The 23,464-nt window shown below is 47.4% G+C and overlaps 1 protein-coding gene across 2 annotated transcripts in view; it reads right to left on the bottom strand.

The window, feature by feature from the left end:
• The window catches only part of LOC142576546 (uncharacterized), a 146,604-nt gene that overhangs the window by 92,180 nt on the left and 30,960 nt on the right, over positions 1 to 23,464 (bottom strand). For both annotated transcript variants that reach the window (XM_075686715.1, XM_075686721.1), the window contains exon 3: positions 21,836 to 22,019. In XM_075686715.1, the coding sequence (XP_075542830.1) occupies positions 21,836 to 22,019 (184 nt within the window). The remainder of the gene's footprint in view (positions 1 to 21,835; positions 22,020 to 23,464) is intronic.

Below are 23,464 nucleotides of genomic sequence, written 5' to 3'. Positions count from 1 at the left end.
ATGCATTTTACTGAAGAAGGAGCATAAAATATTTCTGAAGGTCTTGCACTAGGTTCTTATTCTTACAAGTGTAAAATTCAATAGTTTGCTCGTTCCGTGCGACAAACAGCAGTATTTGAGTTATGTACATCCAGTTTCGGCTTCGCACAATTGGCTAGTCGCTCATGGCATTTCCGGGCGACGAGCGACGAGCTCTAGATTTATAGAAACGAGCGATCGAGCGACAACACCGAGCGATTTGTTCAAGCGACAGCCCGTTTTGTCGCTCGTAGCCGTCGCCCGTCACCGTCGCGCGCAAAATCGCTCTCGTAGAGTTTGGACCTAACGCCGAACTCCTCAGAGAAACGCAAGCTCTCGAAAATTTCCATGACCGTCTCAGCAAAACACCACCAAACTACTTTGCACCGTGCTTCGTGTGTAGCGGCAGCAGTCGGTCCGGACGAACACCATTGTTGACGTCACGAGGCGCCCGACCAATCACAGGCGCAAACGAGGCGCGCGAGCTGGGCGTGTCTGCTGCTGCACTTTTCGACGAAATAAAATATGTTTGCGCTTTCTTTCACTGAATTTCGATGCGATATTCGAATTCAGAGGGTTGAAAACCACGGCGTACTGCTCTTCACTCATTTTTTCTGGAAAACCTTTCAGCTTCCCTTTAACCTATACACCATGTGATATGCACCATTGTGCTTTTCTTGATGTTTTTGGCCTTCAATGGTTGCAGAGTAAAGTGGCTTCTCTCTTGAATGCAAGATTTCTCATTTTCCATATTCCTAGTCTCGTTGATGATTGCTCTTCTTCCTCGATAGCCTGGGTCTTTGCGCAAGCTACACTGAATGATTGATTGCAGAATCTGGTTTTGCTGCACCACTTGGTTTTGGTCGCCGTGTTACATTTCTCGGATGTGGGGGCCTGGTCAGTTGCGTTGGTAAGCAGTCTCTCAAGGTAAGCATTTGCTCTTGCAGTTTGCACAGCGACATAGACTCCCAGTATACACGCACCGTAACTGATGTTCCCTTCGTACTTTCCTGCTGCAGCCATGGGCAAATTGTGCTTGTGGCCTACCTCGGCCATGATTTGCTCAGAACGGAGACCAGCATATGTGCTTACATGGTTGGAAGTGTACGAAGTTGACAGCCGTATGGGTGGAAAGGCCCGCAAAAATGGCTGCCGAAGGTGATGCCCACGAAAGCGACTTGTCCATATTGAGACAAAGTGGGACACCAAATGCGAGCCACACATTAGCGGCTCTCGACAGAAAAGAAACGTGCAGGTTGGAAAGGGGTCAACGCTAAAAGGCCGGGTAGTCCATGTCGCTGTGGAGGCTGCAGCAGCAGATGCCTAGCTGCGTCACCCGATTGCTTCGCAATGCAAGTTGCTCATCTTTAACGGTGACTGTGGCTGCAAACAGGTGGGACACTGTCCAATCTGTTTCTGCTGCTGGTTGTCGCTCGTTACGAGACCACCACGTGCGACGAAGGCAAGCACTATGCCTGTAGGTAGGCGGCTGAATGTACCGTAAGAGACCCGTGTACTTGAATGCTCGCTGTTGCCATATGGTTTGTAGCCAATGTATAATGTACTTTCTGAACACTATGGGGTGATTGACTGTTGTTTATTTTTGCTGTTATCTCACTTGGTTACGGTCGCCGTGTTATGATTATCGGATGTGGCGGCCTGGTCAGTTGCATTGGAAAGCAGTCTCTCGAAGTAAGCATTTGCTCCTGAAATCTGCACAGCGACATTGACTCCCAATTTACACACACCGTGATTCGTGCTCCCCGTTCAGCCTTTCCTGCTGCAGCCATGGGAAAATTGTGCCTACGGCCTTTTTCGGCCGCGATTAAGCACAAACGGAGACCAGCGTACGTGCTTACATGGTCCGACGTGTGTGAAGTTGGGTGCAAAGGCCCGCTAAAGTGGCTGATGAAGGTGATGCCCACGAAAGCGACTTGTCCATATTGAGACAATGTGGGACACCAAGTGTGAGCCCCACATTACGGCCCCCGAAAGAAAAGTAACGTGCAGGTTGGAAAGGAGTCAACGCTAAAATGCCGGGTAGTCCATGTCGCCGTGCTGGCTGCTGCAGCAGATGCCTGCATCACCCGATAGCATCGCAATGCAAGTTGCTCATCTTTAACGGCGACTGCCGCTGCAAACAGGCCGGACACTCTGTCCAATCTGCTTGCGCCGCTGGTTGTCGCTCGTTACTAGACCGCTTTGTTCGACGACGACGGTGAGCCGCTTACGAGCTCGCGTCAAAAATTCCAGCGTATCTCGACATGCAAATTTTAGTTCTGCTATTGCACGAGAATGTACACTGCTTATCTTCTGCCAATAAAGTCGCACGTTCTGTTCACTCACTTGTGGCTTCTTTTATGGCGTCAGTAGAGGCTTTTTGGTCTCCTGACAATTATAACGCACCAGCTACGTGGCAGCCAAAGCATTGAGGCAGGCCGCATATCTGGCTGGGAAAGTACGGCGCGCACCAGCGCACGCTGCCGGCAAAAAGCGGCCATATTGAATTTTGCTCTAAAGAAACGGACTTCCGCTTCCGGGTTAAGCAGCGCAATCTGGCGTCCACCTAGTAAGTTCCATGCGTTGCCGCTGCTTATTTTCGTACCACTGCGGAAGGTAGTTTCCCTTCTCTAAAGTTGGTTCTTTATTCTATGGAGCGGCTACGAGTAAAGGCCCAACTAAAGCCCCTTAAACGTCGTACATAAGCGACACTCTCCTCCTCCGCCTTCACTCCTCCTAGTTTCTCCTCTCTTTCACGCTTCATGGCGCTGCCTACACTGCTCGATCGTAGCAACGGTGCCAACATGCGCTCCTCGCCACTCCGTAGACGCTTCTCGAGCAATAATGGCGCTGATGCACGGCGCAAGGGCCCACGTGATGCTATTAGGCCAATAGCGACGCGGCGTCGGCCTCGGCTGGCGCGCGTGAGGAGGAGGCGGCATTCTTCAAAGCGTGGCACTACTTTACGAAGTTTAAGGGTCTTTAGGCCCTACTAGAGTGCGCTGTTTATATATATATATATATATATATATATATATATATATATATATATATATATAGGTGTTCTGTGGCTGTAGGTCCAACCACTGGCATGCGTCGGTATGCTTCGGCACGCGCCGACAAGCGAACACGTCGCTTCGCGTCCGTAGGAGGCAAAAGGCAAGCAACCACGCCGACGCTCGCTCCTAGGCTGCGGTTCGCTGTTTCTGGACTATTTTGTCTTCAACCATGAAACACCTGCCTAAAACAGATTGATCTAAATTGAACTTGAAACAATAGGTTAGTGATCTGTATGCTCTTCTAGATATAAAAAACTGGTTTGATTAATGAAGGCACGCCTGCAGCAACGGCTCCTTTTTACTTTTGATGTGACGATACTACACAAAATATCGACATCAGGGCTCGCGTCGTCGTCTGCACGGTCGTCTGTCTACAAGATCGCTTTGCAAGGACCTGCACAATCACGCCATGTCATATCAGAAGCTGTCGTACGAGTTCAATTTTGGTGGCTCTTTGCATAGCCAACTATGTAAGAATTAGGTGTGCATAGTATCATTGACATTTCTGTATTAGAATTATTATCACGTTGAAGTGACGGCGAAGAATGATGCCGAGTCAAAACTGGGTGTTAGGAATTTGACTCTTTACTGGGCGAACTTGTGCCCAGCAAAACAAGTAACGCTCAAGCGCAACGAAAGCGATGAGCAAAGTCGGCGATCGTCGAAAATCTGCTGTTCGGGTCAAGCGCGTCTGCTTTCATATATCAGTCGTCGAACGTTTCAGCGTATTTGCCGGTGCCCACGCGCCTTCGACAAACTACTACACAATTCGTGCCGCATGTGCAATCACCTTTCCAAAGTCCGTCGCACCTTCCTTCCTGTATCATCAGGTGTACCTCAGGGCTCGGTCTTGGGTCCAATTTTGTTCCTACTGTATATTAATGATATCGCAACTGATGTACATCCCATGATTGAAGTGCGGTTGTTTGGCGATGACTGCCTCTTGTTTTGCCGCGTTAAAAGGGTTTCTGATCAAGAACGACTAAATGATGCTTTATGTCGAATTTATAACTGGTGTGAAAAATGGCATATGCAAATCAATTTTGATAAATCTGTTTGCATGACAGTTACAACTAAGAAAACTTCGTTGATGTTTTCGTACGCTCTAAATAATAATGTAATTAAGCGTTCCACAAAGCTGAAATATCTTGGCGTAACAATCACGAGTAACCTCAACTTGAATGAACACGTCGAAAACATATGTGGATCAGCCCAGCGCAAGCTTGGTTTGTTACGGCGTAAATTGAGAGATGCTGCACCAGATATTAAACTTTAGGCATAAACTACCATTGTTAGACCAAATTTAGAGTATGCTTGTATAATTTTGGACCCTCATCAACAATACATAACAGATAAATTAGAGCGCATTCAGCGAATGGCGGTTAGGTTTATTTTTTCTGATTACGACAAAACGCATTCGGTAACCTCCATGCTCGATAGGGCTGGTCTCACTACGTTGGCTGTGCACAGGAAAATCGCGCGCCTTAAATTTTTATATCAACTCTATCACAATGAGCTGAACCTGAATTCCAGTTTGTATTTGAAGCCTCCTGGAAGGGTTTCACCACGAACTAACCACAATTACGCTATAATGCCTTATGTGCCAAGAGTTGATGTCTTTAAGCACTCTTTCATTGTCAAGACAATTGTTGAGTGGAATAACTTGAATTCTTGTGTGTTTCCGAGCAATAACAGGGTAATAAATAACAATAAATAACAATAACAATAACAATAACAATAACAGACTCTTTTGAAGAAAACTTGACTGCGTTCTTTGCGTGAACTTTGTGCTCTGTATTCCCAGCCTGTAACAGCCCGGCAGGGCTCACAGTATTGGAAATAAAATAAATAAAATAAAATTGATAGAACCATCGATAACATGCGCGAAATTTCCGATATGTGCAGGCGGGTCCTGCGCCGAGCGATAAAGTTTAACATTCGTTAGCTGGTGAAATGCGTTCACGGGATGCAGATAAAAAAGTATGCGTGTCAATATATTAGCGCTTGTTGGTGTATGAAAGAAACGCGAAAAAGTGGGTTCAGATAAAATCAGCGAAAAGAACTGGAACACACGTAGCGTTCATACTCGCAAAAAAAAAAAGATCTAGAACAGCTAAAATTTGCGTGATTCGTAGCTTGTCTCCTCCCGATTCTTGTTTCTGTCTAATCTTGCCAATGAAGCACCTAAATTATTTAACTAGGTTGTTTTGAAGCATCAACCCCGCATCCGGAGGCCTTCACACTGAGCGGCATTGAGTGTATTGCTAGAAATATTTTCGCTCTGTAAAGCCCATGTTATATAGTAACTGGTTTCAACTTGTCAAGTCTGTCTTTCTCGACATTAATGAAATGACATACCGTCAGACAATACAAACTTGAGAATAGGAGGGCTTTATTGGTGTCTTTTGCTGCCCTTTGCCAAGTCGTACTATTCAAGCACTTATTCAAAAGTATGGAGGCAGCTCATTTGCATAATATATTATAAACAGGTTATTTTCACATTTATACACTTCAAGTCACCACACAAAAAAAATATCAGTTCATTGTTTCTAGCCTACTGTGACGTTTTGATTGAGAAATACATTCAATTTGATCTGCGAGGCTTGAAATAATTGCTGTGGCTTATTTTTTTATTGCACAACACTGGATACGGTAGCCAACCGTTATTGAACTTCAGAATAAATTAATAGCACAGCGCATATGATCAGGCACATGGCATTTTATTGCACTTTCTTAATTCCCGCTGTTTTAATTGTCGCCCTGTAACAATATTAGTAAAAAACACGACTTTGTACTACAATACTAATCAATGTTTGTTATAGTGCCCATGAAGAGCTAGAAAGCCTTCGTACTGGTGCACTTAAAAGCAATATGCGAGCCAAAATGGGCCGAGAACACAGAAGTGGTAGACAAAACACTGCGAGGTAACGAAACAAATAAGGAAAAAGAAATTGAGGAAGCGTTAGTGGGAGTTACAACATGATTATCTAAATATATACAAAACACATGAAATGAACTCTGAAATATATCAATACAGGCACAATTCTTATTACTTTTTTTGGAGTCGAGCCATATATATGACAATTTCTAATTGCACAATTCCCGGGTGAGAATGCGCAATGCTGCCTGGTATACTGTTGCGGCACTAAAAATTGCATATGATCGAGAAGCTTTGGGGAATGTAGGATGCCATGGATAACCTTGTACAGGCGCAAAGTTTCAAATTAATTAAGACTTGAGTGCAGAGGTGCGAGTTGAGGTATACTCGAGAAGGCTGAACTATGGTCGCCAGAATGCAAAAGGGGTGCTTGAAGAGATGCATCAATTTAGTTTAGACGCATAAAGAAAAATTATTTTTGGAGGTCGACGCAGTGGTGAACACTGTTGACAGTCTCAAATAGCTTTAAGCCGTCGGCACACCGAGCCATGCTGTTTATTCATTAAAATGTTCTTAACACTGTTGCGCCTAGGGTGGCCTTCAGGGCATGGAATCCACCAAACCCATCGACTACTACGTCAAGTTGTAGAATATGAAGGAAAAAGGGTTTATTTAGCTTACTTATATGGCTCCAGTTACGGAAGCCCACTTCATGCCGGAGCAAGTTAAAGATCCAAGTTCACATTAGGACCCTATGTCTTCTCTCTCGAAAAGTCTCTGATTTTAATACCATCCTCTTTCCTAGGCGAGTCTACTAGGAAATCTGAAGAGTGTTGAGCAGCAAATCACGATGGTTGATTACATTGCGATACCATGCCCATGCTCGCAACAACTCGCCGTAACTCCGCCTCCGAAGAGACTGGTTCGGAATCTGTGCTAAGAAAGCAACCGGTGACAACAACCTCGTCGTCGTTGTCCCCCTCGTTTTCATCTTTTGCTGAGATTTCTAGGTAATGGTGGGGCGAGCGACTTTCGTGGAACCCTTCAACAGTCGGTATCCACGCTGTGTTGACGTCTGGATAAGAGGGGTGGTGGTTTGACACGTGGTAAACGTCCATTTAACGCCTTTGTGGTGTTGAGACGTAACAACACTATCAGAAAGCAAGGAATGCAATACCTATGGAAAGGCTTTTGACGCAACGCAGATGATAGATATAGACCGGCATGTAGTAACTGCACGTCTAGCGCCCGATTTGTGCAGGGGCAATATCCACGCTACCTTCCGTTTGCTAGAAAATGTACTAGACTTTAGGGAGCTATGGAAGATGCTTGTGAGAAAAGGGAACAAGTATGCTTCCATACATCTTAAGCAGTATGGTAGGAATACCACCAGCACCACAAAAAAGGGCAGGTTTCAGGCGCTTCATGCACTTGAAAACAAAGTTTTCATTGATTGATAGCGTATACACCGTGTCAGACTGAAGAGAAAGGTTACCTGTAGTGTCTTTTACACCATATAAAGAACAGAAATGTTCTGCAAAAGCATCACGATTGTTCGAGACATCACCATTTTCATCAAGAACACTTACATCTTGGCGCTCTTTTTAGAAGAGTGACAGTGCACGAAGCTCCAGAAATAGCTTGAATTACGTGTCACGATTGCTTCAACACATTCAGCGTTCGTAGTGATTCAAATAATAATAATAATAATAATAATAATAATAATAATAATAATAATAATAATAATAATAATAATAATAATAATAATAATAATAATAATAATAATCTTAGTGGTAACATGGCATTCTAGACAGCTGGCAAGACTAAAAGAAAGGCTGATGCCTGTACGCTAGAGCATCTGATAGCCAGCTATCTAGATAGAGCACACACAGACACCGTCGACGGGTGCACAATACGCAGGAGTGCCAATTCAGTTCGTTCGCAAGGAAGGCGAGTCGGAATGGCCAGGGGAGTGGAGAGAAAGCTCCGTATGTCAGATATAAGCATGGAGTTGCGGTGTCGGGCCCTACATGCGTGATGGGGCTCAGGCTGTGCTGACCGCTTGTTCAGACGGATTGAAGAAAACGAGAGCTGTCCAGAGAGCCATCATGCACCCTGCCGAAAATAGAGACTAGTGCAATGTGGCGCTGGTATTGCAGGGTGTCCAACTTGAGGGCTTTGAGGGAGTCCTCGTACGCTTGTATAAGCTTGCGACGACCGAAAAGAGGGGAGTAGAGGGTGCGTGTTGCCGGCACTGAACAAGCTCAAGTTTGTCAACGATGAGAGTTTGCTACACGAACTATACTTATGAGCAATACTCAAGTCGTGACAGAATGATAGAAGTGTAGAGTGCTTGTAAAACCTTAAGTCATCAGAGAAGGGAGACACCGGACACAAACCCAAGAATGGGCCGATGCTTAGATAAAGTGCTGGGGACATATGATGAAACGTTGAGAGAGGAGCTGAATGTTACACCCAGAAGGAGAAGGGCCCGAACATATGGCGAAACGTTGAGAGAAGAGCTGAATGTTACACCCAGAATGGGAAGGGCCCGAACAGTCTTTATAGAGGTGCCTCCGAGAAAGTAGGTTGGACACGCAGCAGTTTTGTTGTGGCTGATACGCATGGCAGGACTTTTTGCAGTGCTACTACAAAGTTTGTTGCTTGTAGTAGCACAAAGACTGGACCTACAAAGTTTGTAGGTGCAGTCGTTAGCCTTTACAGAACGTATTTCTTTCAAGCGCATATGATGTACATCGGCGTAATGTTGCATTGGAAATATTAACTTGTTAGTCAAACAGATTCTCCGAAGATGCATTACGAACTTGCTTTTCAGTTGGTCTTTTTCCTGACTACAGTTTATAGTATTGCAGCGAGAAACATTTTACTGGAAGTAGAGGAGATTTGGGCAGTTTAAGCATACCGACTGCACAAAGCACTGATGACACCTTTTCACTTTCCCCGCAATTCTCTCACACCACCCGCTCTCTCCATAAAGAAAAAAAAAGAGATCAAAAGCCAATTACACTTTTATTGACTCAGTACCTGCTGCTTCTCAAGCAGGCATCGAAGCAATCCTGGTATATGCGGCTGCATGCTAGGTCCTATGCAATGTACACGGTGCACATACTGCAAAGAGATCATTTCTTTTTGCAGTGCTCAAGTATAAGGAAACAATGACTCAAACATACCTGCGCTGTGTCACCTTTCCTTGAGTGCGTCCGCGTTCTTGCGTTCCGCACCAGCGATTTATCTCCAACAAGCCCATAATACGCATGCACTTGAAAAAAGTGAGTGAAGGAGTACAGTGAAAATGTACTTAACTGGATTCACATGCCGAATAGTACAGCGCACTTTCAGCTGAAACGGATGGCATGGCTGATGACGTATGTACTTCCCATTGTTCGGCTACTAGTGTCATTCGCTTTCAAAAGTTACCTTTGCCACTGGAAATAGCGCAGAGCTCACCCGTTAAACTTGAGTCACCTGGGACCACACGAAACACGCCGCGGTCCACCACCCGAAGTTCGACACGGTTCATTCATCACATCACACACAACACGAAGTCAGAAGTGCCATATTTTAAATCGCTGTAGCGCCAAGCGGACCTGAAAATTCATGTCCTTCAACAGAGTTCTACAGCTGGGCTCGTTCACTCGGCAGTTATGAACTCGATGGACGCGCTAGAACTACGCGTAATGTAAACAGCATCGGCGCTAGGCGAGTGCCGATTATCCAGATTTCGGTGTTCGGAAGCATGTTTCCATTCGTTTCGAGCACAACAAAATATATATACACCAAGCACAGACGTTGTGGTATAATCGTGATTCGGTTGGATGTTTTAGCAGACGATCGCGCTGAGACCGGCGGAACCTAGTGGGGAGGTTGGATTTGTCGGCATCGTTTCAAGTCGGTTCGGATTCACGTCGCACTGCCACACCCACGGTCCTCCGTCGCGTCATTGTCGGTCTACTATTACAACGCTGTCGTACAGGAACATTGTCGTGTGCGTCGTGCGTGCAAAGAACTTGGACGATCGTTGGTGTCGGCGTCTTCGCATCCGCAGCCGTTAATAGGTATAGCAGCCGAAGGCCTCGCAGCCTGCGGTTGGTTGAGGCCGGCGACGCATCGCAGCCTCTGATTGGTGCACGCCGGCGAAGCATCGGCAGTCGACAAAATTTCTGTGCGTCGCCATGCTCCACCCTGTTCCCGACCGAGGCTTTTGACGCTTTTGACGCATTGGCGCGTGCCGAAGCTTGCCGACGCGTGTCAGTGGTTGGGCCTTAAGGCTCGATGTGACGCTCCCTGGGTGTTGTCGCGGGTGACAGTGATGGCACAATTTCCCCACGATAAAGCACCGCTCTCTCGCTCTCTTCGCTGGCGGAACGAAAGCGTGAGAAGAATGTAGTGCCGCTCAAGACGTGCGACGATGACTACGATGTGGCACCAAAGTAGCGCGCGTCGTCTGTATAGAAACAAAACGCGCTAATCACAGCGTTCTCTCCCTAATATAAACTGTGTACCTATGTAATGATAATGCTAATACAGGACTAATATACAAACTAAACAATAATAACACAAAACTAATATAACCATCATTACACAGTGAGAAATATGGCCGCTACGGTAGCGACTGCATGGTGGGGCTTGTCCAGCTGCTAGCTAGCTGGTTCTGGGCGTTTTCTTACTGCTTGCCGGAAGGTATTTGTGTGTACGGTACTCTAACATGAATACAGATATCTTTACTATATGTCACCAGGTGACTGAGATGCCTCAACTGGCAAAAAAAAACTTCAATCAAGTAAGCTTACATTGTTTATTGTCAATGGTGAATGAAGCAGCACATGTCCACAATTTTCGTACAGCTCTGGTGCAGTTGATGGTGTCGACCACTTAGTTTACAACACGCAGAAGCACAGATAGGCGTCTATTTGATGGAATTGAAAGCTAAAATCGAGCGACGTTTTCTCATCGCGTTCGGCGTGCCGCTAAAGCACGCAGAGCGAAGCTTAAGAGAACGATATTTCTTCTGAGCTACCTTCGTACTTGTATTGCGAACTGTGCTGCTTGACGTCTTTCATACTATACGTATATTGTCTGCGTTCGACAATTGCAGCTATATTAAAAAAAAAGTGATCAGTAAAGATATAATCTCAGCTATATAAGCTCGACGTGCAATGTCACATTGTTTTCATAACATACTGGCGAGAGGCACGACGTTGTTTGGGTCGGACCGCTGGTACGATCTGTTGGGAACTCGGCGCTGACGCCCGTGGTTGTACCTGGGTCGCAAGCCCCAAGGGTAGCGTTGGCCTGGCGGCCTGGGGTACAACTGGAAGCATCCGAAGGTCCCGGCAAAGCATGAGTCGACTGGTAACAACGAAACAACTTGTTTATTTTAACATCGCAAAGAGTTGGCGGTCAGGTTTGACCGAAGTAGAGAGACGGGAGAGCACTTCACTCAACAGAAGAAATCGGAGCCCTCCTTTTGGCGTCCGGGGGCAGCTGTTTTTATACTCTCGCAGTTGAGGGCAAGAAGGAACCCCTCAAAAGACGAGCACGTGAATGTACAATGGGCTAATGGTGACGCACACTGTCGAAGCGCTGCCGTAGCACCATGTCGAGCACGATCTCGTAGCACCCTGTCGAGCACGATCTCGTAGCACCCTGTTGTAGCGCTGCCGGTCGGGCACAATGACTGTAATGAGAGGATGATCCCTGCTTTGGCATCGCCTGTTTCGGGCACAATGACTGGAATGAGAGGATGATCCCTGCTTTGGCATCGCCTGTTTCGGGCACAATGACTGGAATGAGAGGATGATCCCTGCTTTGGCATCGCCTGTTTCGGGCACAATGACTGGAATGCGAGGATGATCCCTGCTTTGGCATCGCCTGTTTCGGGCACAATGACTGGAATGCGAGGGTGATCCCTTTGCGGTCGCATCGCCGCAGTCGCGCCTGGAAACACCTGCCGATGAGTGTTGCGGCGACGACGATCGGGCCAAAATGTCTGCCGCCCCGCCGCAGTCGCGCCGGCAAAACCACGTGTCGCAGGCGAAACGCAACAGACCGCCCCGCCGGGGGAAGGAGATCCCGATGGACAGGGGACTGCATCCGCTGGCCGGAGGGATGTCGCTCGATGATGCTCATAACCGAAGTCGGGCGTCCCTCGACGTTTCTTGAGCGCAGCGCACAGAGAAGGCCTCGTTCTCTCGTTCAGGTTCGCACGGGACACTGCAAAGTGACTTCGGGAGAGTTCACATTTTTGTTCTCGTTCCCGGCAAGCGTTAGAACTACGCTGAAACTCAACCGCTCAGTCAGCAAGCACGGCACAACCCTCACTAAGCCCTGCCAGGCTCTTTCCCCTTTTTATACCACTGCCTAGTTCCTTACAGTAGTCTAGCATCACTCAGAACGCGTCCACAAATTGAAAAATTGCACTAGAAAGCATATCATCACTTTGAAACACTAAACAAAAGCAATATGTAAAAAAAAAATCCTGCCTCAGGAAGAAAAACATCAGTAACAAACAATTTTGAGGCTGATTCCTACGTTAGGGGCTTCGACTTAAGCCATCGGCGTTACCGTTGAGACTCCCCTTTTTGTAACGCACCTCAAAGGAATATTGTTGTAAAGCGAGGCTCCAGCGCAGGAGGCGGCCATTTTTGGGAGAGATGGTCTGCAGCCATTGGAGAGGGCAGTGATCCGTCTCAATGATAAACCTCGAGCCGGCTAGATAGCATGACAATTTCTGAACGGCCCACACGAGACACGCACACTCTTTCTCGGTGGCGCTATACGCCTGCTCACGACTGGACAGCTTACGACTAGCATACAGGACGGGGTGTTCTACTTCTCCATTTTCCCGTTGGCACAGTACAACGCCCATGCCTCGCTCACTAGCATCGCACTGAACAACGAACCCTTTTGTATAGTCTGGCGATCGTAGCACAGGCTGGCTTGTTAGGGCACTCTTTAGGGCGCTAAAAGCTCTTTCCTTTGTCTCGTCCCAGACGACTGTTTGAGGCTCTGTTTTTCTTAGAGCATCCGTCAGGGGAGCCGCGATATCAGAGTACCTAGGGATGTACCTCTGATAGTAGCCGGCGACACCTAAGAACGACCGAATATCGGTCTTCGTGCGCGGTTGCGGAAAGTCTCGCACAGCGGCCACTTTTATCTCAGAGGGGCGGCGACGACCCTGACCAATCACGTGACCGAGGTAGACAACCTCGGCCTGTGCTAACTGGCACTTAGGAGCCTTTACTGTCAAGCCCGCTTCGCGCAGGCGGGTTAGCACTGCCCGCAAGTGTGCCATATGCTCAGACCAGGATGCGGAGAATATCGCTACGTCGTCTAGATACGGTAAAGCGAATTCTTGCTGTCCCCGCAACACTTTATCCATGAGGCTTGAAAAACAGTATGGCGCGTTCTTCAAACCAAAACTCAACACTTTAGGACGGAATGTTCCCATTGGTGAAATGAACGCCGCATACCTACTAGCCTCTTCTGTAAGTGGAACCTGCCAATAACCCCTGACAAGATCTAGGGTGGAAATAAACTGAGCGCTACTACTTTCTCAAGGCGCTCCTCGATGTTAGGGATCGGATAAATTTGATCCTTAGTGATGGAATTAAGCCTGCGGTAGTCGACGCAAGGACGAGGTTCCTTGCCCGGTACCTCAACTAAAATCAAAGGGGAGGTATAATCACTCTCACCTGCCTCAATAACACCGAGCTGTAGCATTTTCTTTACCTCAGCCTCCATAATATCGCTCTGGCGGGGTGACACCCGATACGCCTTGGATCGTACTGGCTCTGTGGAGGTAAGTTCTATATCATGAGTAAGTACAGAAGTCCTACCAGGCCTCTCAGAGAACAGACCTTGAAACTCTTGTAATAGCTGGTGTAGTTCGGTTTTCTGCTCAGGCGACAGCGGCGCTTTACTGATAAGGTCACTAATGACTTGACCGGTGTCTTCCCTGTTCGTCACTGAGCCTAGTCCCGGAAGCTCGACCGGAAGCTCTTCAGGAACGTTTACCATCATGCACACCACTGCTTCCCTTTGTCTATAAGGTTTGAGCAGATTACAGTGGTAAACTTGCTGTGCTTTCCGCTTTCCTGGCAGACTTACCACGTAGTTAACGTCCGACAGTTTCTGAACAATTCGTGCTGGGCCCTCCCACTGCACGTCTAGTTTGTTGTTTAGCGATGTGCGCAATATCATGACCTCATCGCCAACCTCAAAACGACGGGCCCTGGCTGTCCGATCATAATAAACCTTGGCCCTCTGCTGGGCCTTTGTCATTGCGTCACCTGACAACTCCTGTGCCCTTCTTAAGCGTTCGAGGAGCTTAAGCACGTACTCCACCACGACTGGGTCGTCGCCCCTACCTTCCCATGATTCTCGAAGCATGCGAAGCGGAGATCGAAGCGAGCGACCGTACACCAGTTCAGCTGGCGAAAACCCCGTAGCCGCATGCGGCGCGGTTCTTAACGCAAACATCACCCCAGGCAGACACAGCTCCCAGTCAGTTCGATGTTCAAAACACAACGCTCTCAACACGCGCTTCATGACGGAGTGGAGCTTCTCAACGGAATTCGACTGTGGGTGGTACACTGAGCTGTGTAGCAGCTTTACCCCACACCTTTCGAGAAAAGTTGTCGTCAAAGCGCTAGTAAACACTGTGCCCTGATCTGATTGGATTTCCGCAGGGAAACCAACTCGCGCAAATATGGACAGTAGTGCATTAACTATCTCAACTGAGCTGAGTTCTTTAAGCGGCACTGCTTCAGGGAACTTTGTCGCTGGGCAGATCACAGTCAAAATGTGTCTGTACCCCGTGGCTGTTACCGGCAGAGGTCCCACAGTATCAATAACGAGCCGTCTAAAAGGCTCCGTAATGATAGGTACCAATTTCAACGGCGCCCTCGATTTGTCCCCTGGTTTGCCCACCCGCTGACAAGTGTCACATGTCCTCACGAAATGGTCTGCGTCCCGAAAACACCCTGGCCAATAGTACTCTTGCAAGAGACGGTCCTTAGTTTTCTTAACTCCTAGGTGTCCGGACCACGAACCCCCGTGTGACAAGCGCAACAGATCCTGACGATAGCATTGAGGCACGATCAGCTGATCGAACTCCACTCCTCGGCGGTCTAGATACTTCCGGTACAGGACTCCACCTCTTTCCACAAAACGCGCAGTTTTCCTGGCGATACCTTCTTTGACATTGCAGCGCACGTTTTCCAGGCTGCCATCCTTTTTTTGCTCGGCTATCAAAGCCGACCGGCTGACTTTTAGCAACCTATCAAGTCCGTCTGACGTAGGCGCGATGAGCAAATCAGTAGATAGCTCTTCTAACTTTCCCGAATCGGGATTTTCCTCTCCAGTATCTGGCGCCTTCAACGCTACAGACTCAATTTTATTCTGTTCGGGCGTGCTCTGAATATCAGCTTGCTGCGCCTCTGACCCTCTTTCGTTGTTTGATAACGTCGGCCCCGCAACCACCGCCTTTGCAGCGAGCTCCCGAACCTTCGATCTGGTTAAGGCCTGAACACTAGCTTCACCAAACAAAAGCCCCTTCTCGCGCAGGAGGTGATCGGACCTGTTTGAAAATAGGTACGGGTACTGGGGTGGCAGCATAGATGACACTGCCGCCTCTGTCTCAAGCGCTCCGAAAGGTCCTTCAATAAGCACCTTTGCTACTGGCAGACACACGCTATGAGCTTCCACGGCTTGCTTGATCCACGCGCACTCGCCCGTGAACATATGGGGTTCTACGTAAGATGGGTGAACTACATCCATCGTAGCTGCGGAATCGCGAAGCACTCGGCACTCTTTCCCGTTCACGAGGAGGTCTCGCATGTAAGGCTCGAGAAGCTTCATGTTCTCGTCAGTGCTGCCTATTGAAAAAAACACAACTTTTGGTGTTGTTTCCGGACACTGCGCCGAAAAGTGACCCGGCTTCTGGCACGTATAACAAACGCGCGCTTGCCTCATCTCGAACCGCTTTCTGCGTTCGGCTTCGGCTGCCGCCGTCTCCTTAGGTTCGGTCGCACTGCTTCCACTCGCATCCGCACTACGCGTGTTCCCCTTTGCTCTCATGGGTGTGAACTTCGGCCTCTCAAACTTCGAGCCAAATTCACCCTTTTGACCGTCCTTAGCTCCGCGAGCCCGACGCGTCACAAACTCCTCGGCTAGCTCAGCGGCTTTAGCCACCGTACAAACGTCTGGCCTATCCAAGACCCAGTATCGCACGTTCTCCGGTAACCGACTATAAAACTGTTCTAGCCCGAAACACTGCAGAACTTTATCGTGGTCACCAAACGCTTTCTCTTCTTTGAGCCACTCCTGCATGTTCGACATAAGCCTATACGCAAACTCTGTATATGACTCACTTCTGCCTTTCTCATTTTCCCGAAACTTCCGACGGAACGCCTCCGCAGACAGCCGGTACTTTTTTAGAAGACTCGATTTCACTGTGTCGAAATCCTCTGCCTCCTCTCTATCCAAGCGAGCGACTACGTCGGCCGCCTCGCCGGGTAACAAAGTGAGCAAGCGCTGTGGCCACGTTTCCCGAGAGAACCCCTGCTTCTCGCACGTTCGCTCAAAGTTAACCAGGAACAAACCAATGTCCTCTTCAAGCTTAAACGGCCGCATCAGGTCAGTCATTTTGAACAATACGCGTTCTCCTGCACCGTGTGCCTGACTTCCATTACGAGCGCGTTCCATCTCTACCTCAAGACGCTTCATTTCCAAAGCGTGTTGACGGTCACGCTCTTGTTGCTCTCGCTCTTTCTGTTCTTTAAGTTCGCGCTCCTGTTTCTCTTTTTGCTCTTTAAGTTCGCGCTCCTGTCTTTTTGACCTCTCCTCAATAGTCTCAAGGCATTCCGACAGCTCGTCATCCTCAGCCTCTAACTCAAGAATAGCCTTTAGCAGTTCAGGTTTTCTTAGTTTGTCTGAGACATCCAGACCCAACTCTCTTGCAAGCTCCAACAATTTCGGTTTGCGCAACGACTTCAAATCCATGGCTGCTCTGAATGCTGCTTTCTCTACTGCTTACTATTGTCTTGCCGCAAATTAACCCGGCAGCAACGACAACCACGAATACCAGCTCTGTTTCTAACACTAACAAAAGCCTGGCAAAGCTCAGAAGAAGAAAGTCCCGCACTCACCAAACCTCGCAGGCAGGAATTCCGCGCAGTCGTTCCGCTGCAGGCAACCAGTCATCACACAGGGCTCGTTGCACTGCTCCCGGATCGTCGATGAGCTGCTCAGCATACAGTCAACTGCATCTCTTCGCTGCTGGCCTCCGTTGTCGCGATCTCACCGCTGGCAGACAGTTGTTTGAAGTCGGAGGCGATCTCACCGCTGCCAACCAGATGTTTGGGTCGGACCGCTGGTACGATCTGTTGGGAACTCGGCGCTGACGCCCGTGGTTGTACCTGGGTCGCAAGCCCCAAGGGTAGCGTTGGCCTGGCGGCCTGGGGTACAACTGGAAGCATCCGAAGGTCCCGGCAAAGCATGAGTCGACTGGTAACAACGAAACAACTTGTTTATTTTAACATCGCAAAGAGTTGGCGGTCAGGTTTGACCGAAGTAGAGAGACGGGAGAGCACTTCACTCAACAGAAGAAATCGGAGCCCTCCTTTTGGCGTCCGGGGGCAGCTGTTTTTATACTCTCGCAGTTGAGGGCAAGAAGGAACCCCTCAAAAGACGAGCACGTGAATGTACAATGGGCTAATGGTGACGCACACTGTCGAAGCGCTGCCGTAGCACCATGTCGAGCACGATCTCGTAGCACCCTGTCGAGCACGATCTCGTAGCACCCTGTTGTAGCGCTGCCGGTCGGGCACAATGACTGTAATGAGAGGATGATCCCTGCTTTGGCATCGCCTGTTTCGGGCACAATGACTGGAATGAGAGGATGATCCCTGCTTTGGCATCGCCTGTTTCGGGCACAATGACTGGAATGAGAGGATGATCCCTGCTTTGGCATCGCCTGTTTCGGGCACAATGACTGGAATGCGAGGATGATCCCTGCTTTGGCATCGCCTGTTTCGGGCACAATGACTGGAATGCGAGGGTGATCCCTTTGCGGTCGCATCGCCGCAGTCGCGCCTGGAAACACCTGCCGATGAGTGTTGCGGCGACGACGATCGGGCCAAAATGTCTGCCGCCCCGCCGCAGTCGCGCCGGCAAAACCACGTGTCGCAGGCGAAACGCAACAACGTGTAGCGATAAAAATAAACGTTATATTTTACATCACATATTGTCGGCTCTTGATATTTCTGCTGCACATTTAGTGTTCAGGTGCGCCAGTAAATGCTCTAACACAAGTGGAGTACTGGTAAGAAAGCGAGGGACGTTATGGAGACAACAGTGCTTACAAGGACCTCTGCAAATATTGTGTGAACAAACAAGGATACCAAGTAGAATTATAAGTAAGCTCAATTGATGCTCACAGATCTTTGGAAAGTGTAATTCGCGGTTTCATGTTAAAAAAAAAACATCGCGGTTTCTGTATTCAAACAAGGCGAAGAGGTTGCAAGGAGATGAACAGTAACAGTTCAGTAACAGAGGTGAGCAAGGGAAGCCTCAGCCTGGAGCCAACGTTTCAACGAGACAACATATTTGTGAGGGTCGTGACGCAGACAATTTTCCACGCTGAGGATTCCTTTGCTCGTCCACTGTTGATTGGCTGAATGTTAAGCGAAACTCACTCCGAGTACATTTCAAAATCTTTTTGGCTCGTTTCATTCTTTCTAATTAGAACCGTACCAAGAGTATAACCTAAATGAAAACTAACCTAGCACTCATTGCACTAGCTAACCACCGCAGTGTCGCCAGTCATTCGCTATTTCATAAAATTTGTCATCACACTACACTCCACGACGACTTCATACTGCGGCCTCAGTACACTTCATATCGCATATTGCAAGGTAGGAATTGAGTCACATTGCGCGAAGCCTTCCAATTTTCCATCCCCCGTATATATCGGGAATGGAACCCCCTTTCCTCAATTATCATAGCCATCACTGATAACAACCTTTCTGCAAAACATTAGCTGACATTATGTAATCAGGAGAATCATTAGGTTACTAGAACTCACTGCACTTCTTTGTTTGTTTGCTTTACTCTACTAATTTGTAACCACTCGCCTCTTTAATGCCATATGGTCCTGACGGCGCCTTAAACAAAAAATACAGCAATAAAATGAAGAGTGACTGCCATAGTTTCAGGCAACATGAAGTATCATTTTCTCAAAATTTCACTGAGCATTTTTGAAGGTTTTAAATTTTTTTTGCATTTTCATGTAACAAATAAACATTGTGAGGGAGCATGTGGTACTTCGAGGTAATTCCTGTCATGATGATTTCCAAAGAGCAGATGATAGAGCTTGTGCATTAGGAAGTAGTAGCTTGGTACATTGTTTCTGTTCTGGTTATCACGGCTATAATGATTAGAAAACAAACACGTTGCGACTCAACATGTTACTCCTGGGATTGTCATAAAACGTCCTTAAAAGTAAGTAAGCTTGAATGTCAAATTTTAGCATTCCCGCTCGGTACGATACAAAACTGTAGACTGCTGCTTTCCTGATAGGGCTCACACCCCTCTATCGCGTAAACTTACAAACATTTCATGGTGAGGCACGCTGTGCAAGAGAACCTGTTCTCATTATGGTGACCGTTGAGCTTCTTATTACTTGGCATGGGCAGCTTGCGGACGAATAATCTCTTTTGTCCGTGTTCCTGAAAAGAGAAATGATGGAGCACTGACAAACATGCAAGCAGAGTATGGCGAAACAAAAAGTTAGTACAATAAATGTACAAATCACGGTTCTGGGTGAAGTCTTGCAAGTATTCTGGCCCAGTGGGGACAATTTCACGGTTGACTTGTACGCCCAGAGACCATAGAGTTTAAAGGGGTGAACAAATATGAGCAGTGTCTTGGCGGCTGGAGTAGAAAGAAAAGAAACCTCAATTACTGTGGTGGAAGTATAGGCTAGTTTATGATTCAAGTATGACTAAGAACAGGGCACAAAACACTCCATGACAGAAAAGAACACACGCGCAAACACTGTTTTGAATGTGCATTTCTTTCAATGGTGTCTTTGTTTGGGCTCTGAATAGTGAAGCCTTGATTAGATGACATTTTTTTCTGCCAGATACTAGGTTATAAACAGCCTTTTTATTGTATATCAAATGCAATTAATCCAACTGTATCACTGGAAGTACATTTGCCACTAATGTGCAGTGAATATATCGCAGTGTATCTTTTATGCAGAAACAGCCCAAAGTATTTATTATTTATGCTGTACTCCGCTTTAGAAAGTTTAGCAAAGTGGCAAAATGACAAGAGTCTCGTTCGAATTGTGTTTGAAGAGCAAAAACTTTATCATTATTATTATTTTCCCATTTTAAGAAATGACTACTGCATTCTGTTTTATCCGCCTAGCACGCAAAGAAATTCAAATTTGAAAATGCGAAGCAGTGCTTCTTTACTTACCAGTGCACACACCGAGAGGCTGCAATGTTAATCCGCTTGCGTGGGTAGTTTCCAAACAGACTGTGCCGAGTTTCCAAACAGACGAATTTTCACGCTAGCTAGTTATAGGGTGCCCTCAGTAACTGTTGTATTCCTGGACGCACTAGAACGGTATATGCTATGTACAAGCATCCCTTTCCATCACTCTGAAGTGATTATGGTGCATATTTGCTATCAGAACTGAGAGAGATAGCAACGAGACGAAAGGCCGGCAGGTCAACCAGACAAGCGTCCGGTTTGCTACCCTACATTAGGGGTGAAGGAAAGGTTGAATAGAAAGAAGAAAAGAATAAGGAAGTAATGACTGCGTGTGGCAGTGAAGCATAGTGACACCAAAGTCGAGTTCGTTCCATAGAATATTCTTAAAAGCGTAACCGCCTGGCAATTATTAAAACCACTGAAACGTAAGGCTCGATGCGCAGCCTTCCTGGCGAGACAACTGAAGTTTATAGCGGAAAACCACAGAGTTTGGCAGGAAGGGCACAAGTGGCTAAGTAATGAAGGCTTTGACATCGAAGATGACTGGAAGATTACGATCGGTCGAGCGTGGCGCTTGTGTCGCTTCGGCCACCTTGGCTTCTTCGGCGTGCAAATATACTTTGTACATAAACCTCCTTCTAGATTTACTGAACAGTGGTACGATAATAAATCAATTCTAGCGCAGAAGACAGGCGTGTGCTTCAAGGGCATCGTCAACGCCTCGCTCGACAACAGAGCGTCGCGCACTCAGTGCCCGACACTTGGTCAACAGACCTGCCTGTGTAACGTGGAAGGTTCTGGCTTGTTAATTAAACCGCCTTACATATTAAACAACCTAGCAACCTCCACCAAATATGCAAGGATGTTTAATTAACCAGCCAGAACGTTGCGCAATACACAGACAGGCCTGTTGATCAAGCGTCGGGCACTGAGCGCGCGAGTTCTGGGGTGGCATTCTGTAACAGTCCACCTAGTGGACTGTCCATTTCAGCTGCTGCTGATTGGATGCAGCTATACTAGCGAGGAGGAGAAGAGCGGCCCTAGCCAATCGGGAATGGCCGAAATGGACAGTCCACTAGGTGGACTCTCACAGAATACCTCCCCTGTTCTCGAGCAAGGCGTTGACGATGCGCCTGCAGCACACGCCTGTCTTCTTCGCTACAAAACCACTAAATAAATAAAGAAATAAATTGATAAAATTTCCGAATTAATTCAACATTAGACACGAGAACCCTCGTATCTTTAGATGGTGACAAGCGTACTGGAAAAGAGAGATGGCAGTATTCGTATAGCTTTAACGCCAGTGGGACAGTATAATAGCGTAACGACGGGAACTGAACGCCGCCCAACTCACCTGCGAGAAAAGCCGCCGCAAAGCCGCTCTTCTGGGTCCAGGTGTCCGACCAGAAGTGGATGCGAATACTGCCCTCGGATGTGATAGTGGGTGGCAGAGAGGAGCCGCAGAAGCGCCAGTACTTCCGGCTTCTACTGTAGCGCCTCTCGGTGAATATTTCCACATGGTCGTATTTGCAGTTTTGCTGCCGGCGAAAGAGTAACCGAGTTACACGGTGATAAGGTATAAAGAAAATATACAGTGTAATGCTGGTGCTATAAGTGCCACTGGCGCATAATTTACTCGTAAAGGCACGAGAGCGAAATCAGTCAACCAAAATAAAAGGTGGCGCAGGAAAAGGTATGAGGGAGGCTTGCACTGAGGTAGAAAGAGGGAAAGAAAGAAGAGATAAAGCAGAACAGTCCGGGAGTTCAGCCAGACGTACCTCATAGTTTGCTGCCCTCAACGAAGAAAGGCGGGACAATCATATGAAGCCAACAGATAATGAAGCCAAGGAAAGTGTAGGATGATACCGATCATTGCTTAAAACAAAATGAAAAAAAAATAATAAGCTAAACGCAAATGGATCAAGTGGACCAAAAAAAGAACTTCTCGTTGTTCTACCTAAGCTGCGCTGTCACTCGAACGAAGCGATTGCCGGCAGATTTTGCATGGCTAGCCTGCCGCAAGCAACACTACTCCTGTTTCTCCTAGACGTGCACAGGCTTCTTGCATATTCCATAAATGTTTTTCATGTGACGTCACGGACTCAGCTTCTCACCGTGTTAGCACCTAAACAAGGTGGCCACGATGGCGTAAGCACAGCTTATCTCACGCGTACATTGTTTTGCTAACACGATTATCACTGTTACCGATTTTTCACTAGGTGAAAGACGTGCTTTTTGCGTGCAATCGTCACTTTCTTGTTTACGCAGCTTCTGAATGTGTTAGTTTCTCGAGATGGCGGCCACGATGATGTAAATGCGAACCATCTATCCGCAAGCATGCGCGCGCACGTTTGCGTGTTTTGTGCGCAGACGTGGTAATCGGCTGCGCACAGTAACCGCAGGCCCGAACGGCTCTCAAAAATCAAAGCATTTGACTTTTTTCCTCAGAGAGTAATACATCTCGCCCGCTGTGACTCGAGTTATGACGGCGCCACGTTCCCGGTTTTTCCGTTCCCGGCTTTTTACAAGGATACATTGTGCTCTCATGCTTTCGTATTTTATGCGTATAACAGTTACCCCTTCCGTTCACTAATAATAGCATCAAATTACCTCGTGAAACCACAGGCGCTTTACGGAATAAGATCGCCACAAATCAAGACAATGAATTCCTCAGCCCAATATCAAGGCACCAAGGAAAATATTACAGCGATTACACAAAGGCTTGCTGGCTCGCTAGTGGCGGTTAGATTCCCTCGTTTTATTTCCTAATTCTTTGCTTCCTTCTTTTGCTTTCTTTTTCGGGATAGAAACAACGTAGGGTAACTATAACGTAAAGCCCGAATCTTTTTCTATTCCATTTCCGCCATTAGACATCTGTGTTTGTTCAAACTTTTTTGGACCACGGCTAATCGGCCTGTCTCACCCTTGACGTCGTCAAAACAACGAAAACGTTCCCTCTCACAATGACATGTACACACTGATT

The sequence above is a fragment of the Dermacentor variabilis genome, chromosome 1 (assembly GCF_050947875.1).
Source record: "Dermacentor variabilis isolate Ectoservices chromosome 1, ASM5094787v1, whole genome shotgun sequence".
Taxonomy (NCBI): domain Eukaryota; kingdom Metazoa; phylum Arthropoda; class Arachnida; order Ixodida; family Ixodidae; genus Dermacentor; species Dermacentor variabilis.
This window is presented reverse-complemented; position numbering and strand designations above follow the sequence as displayed.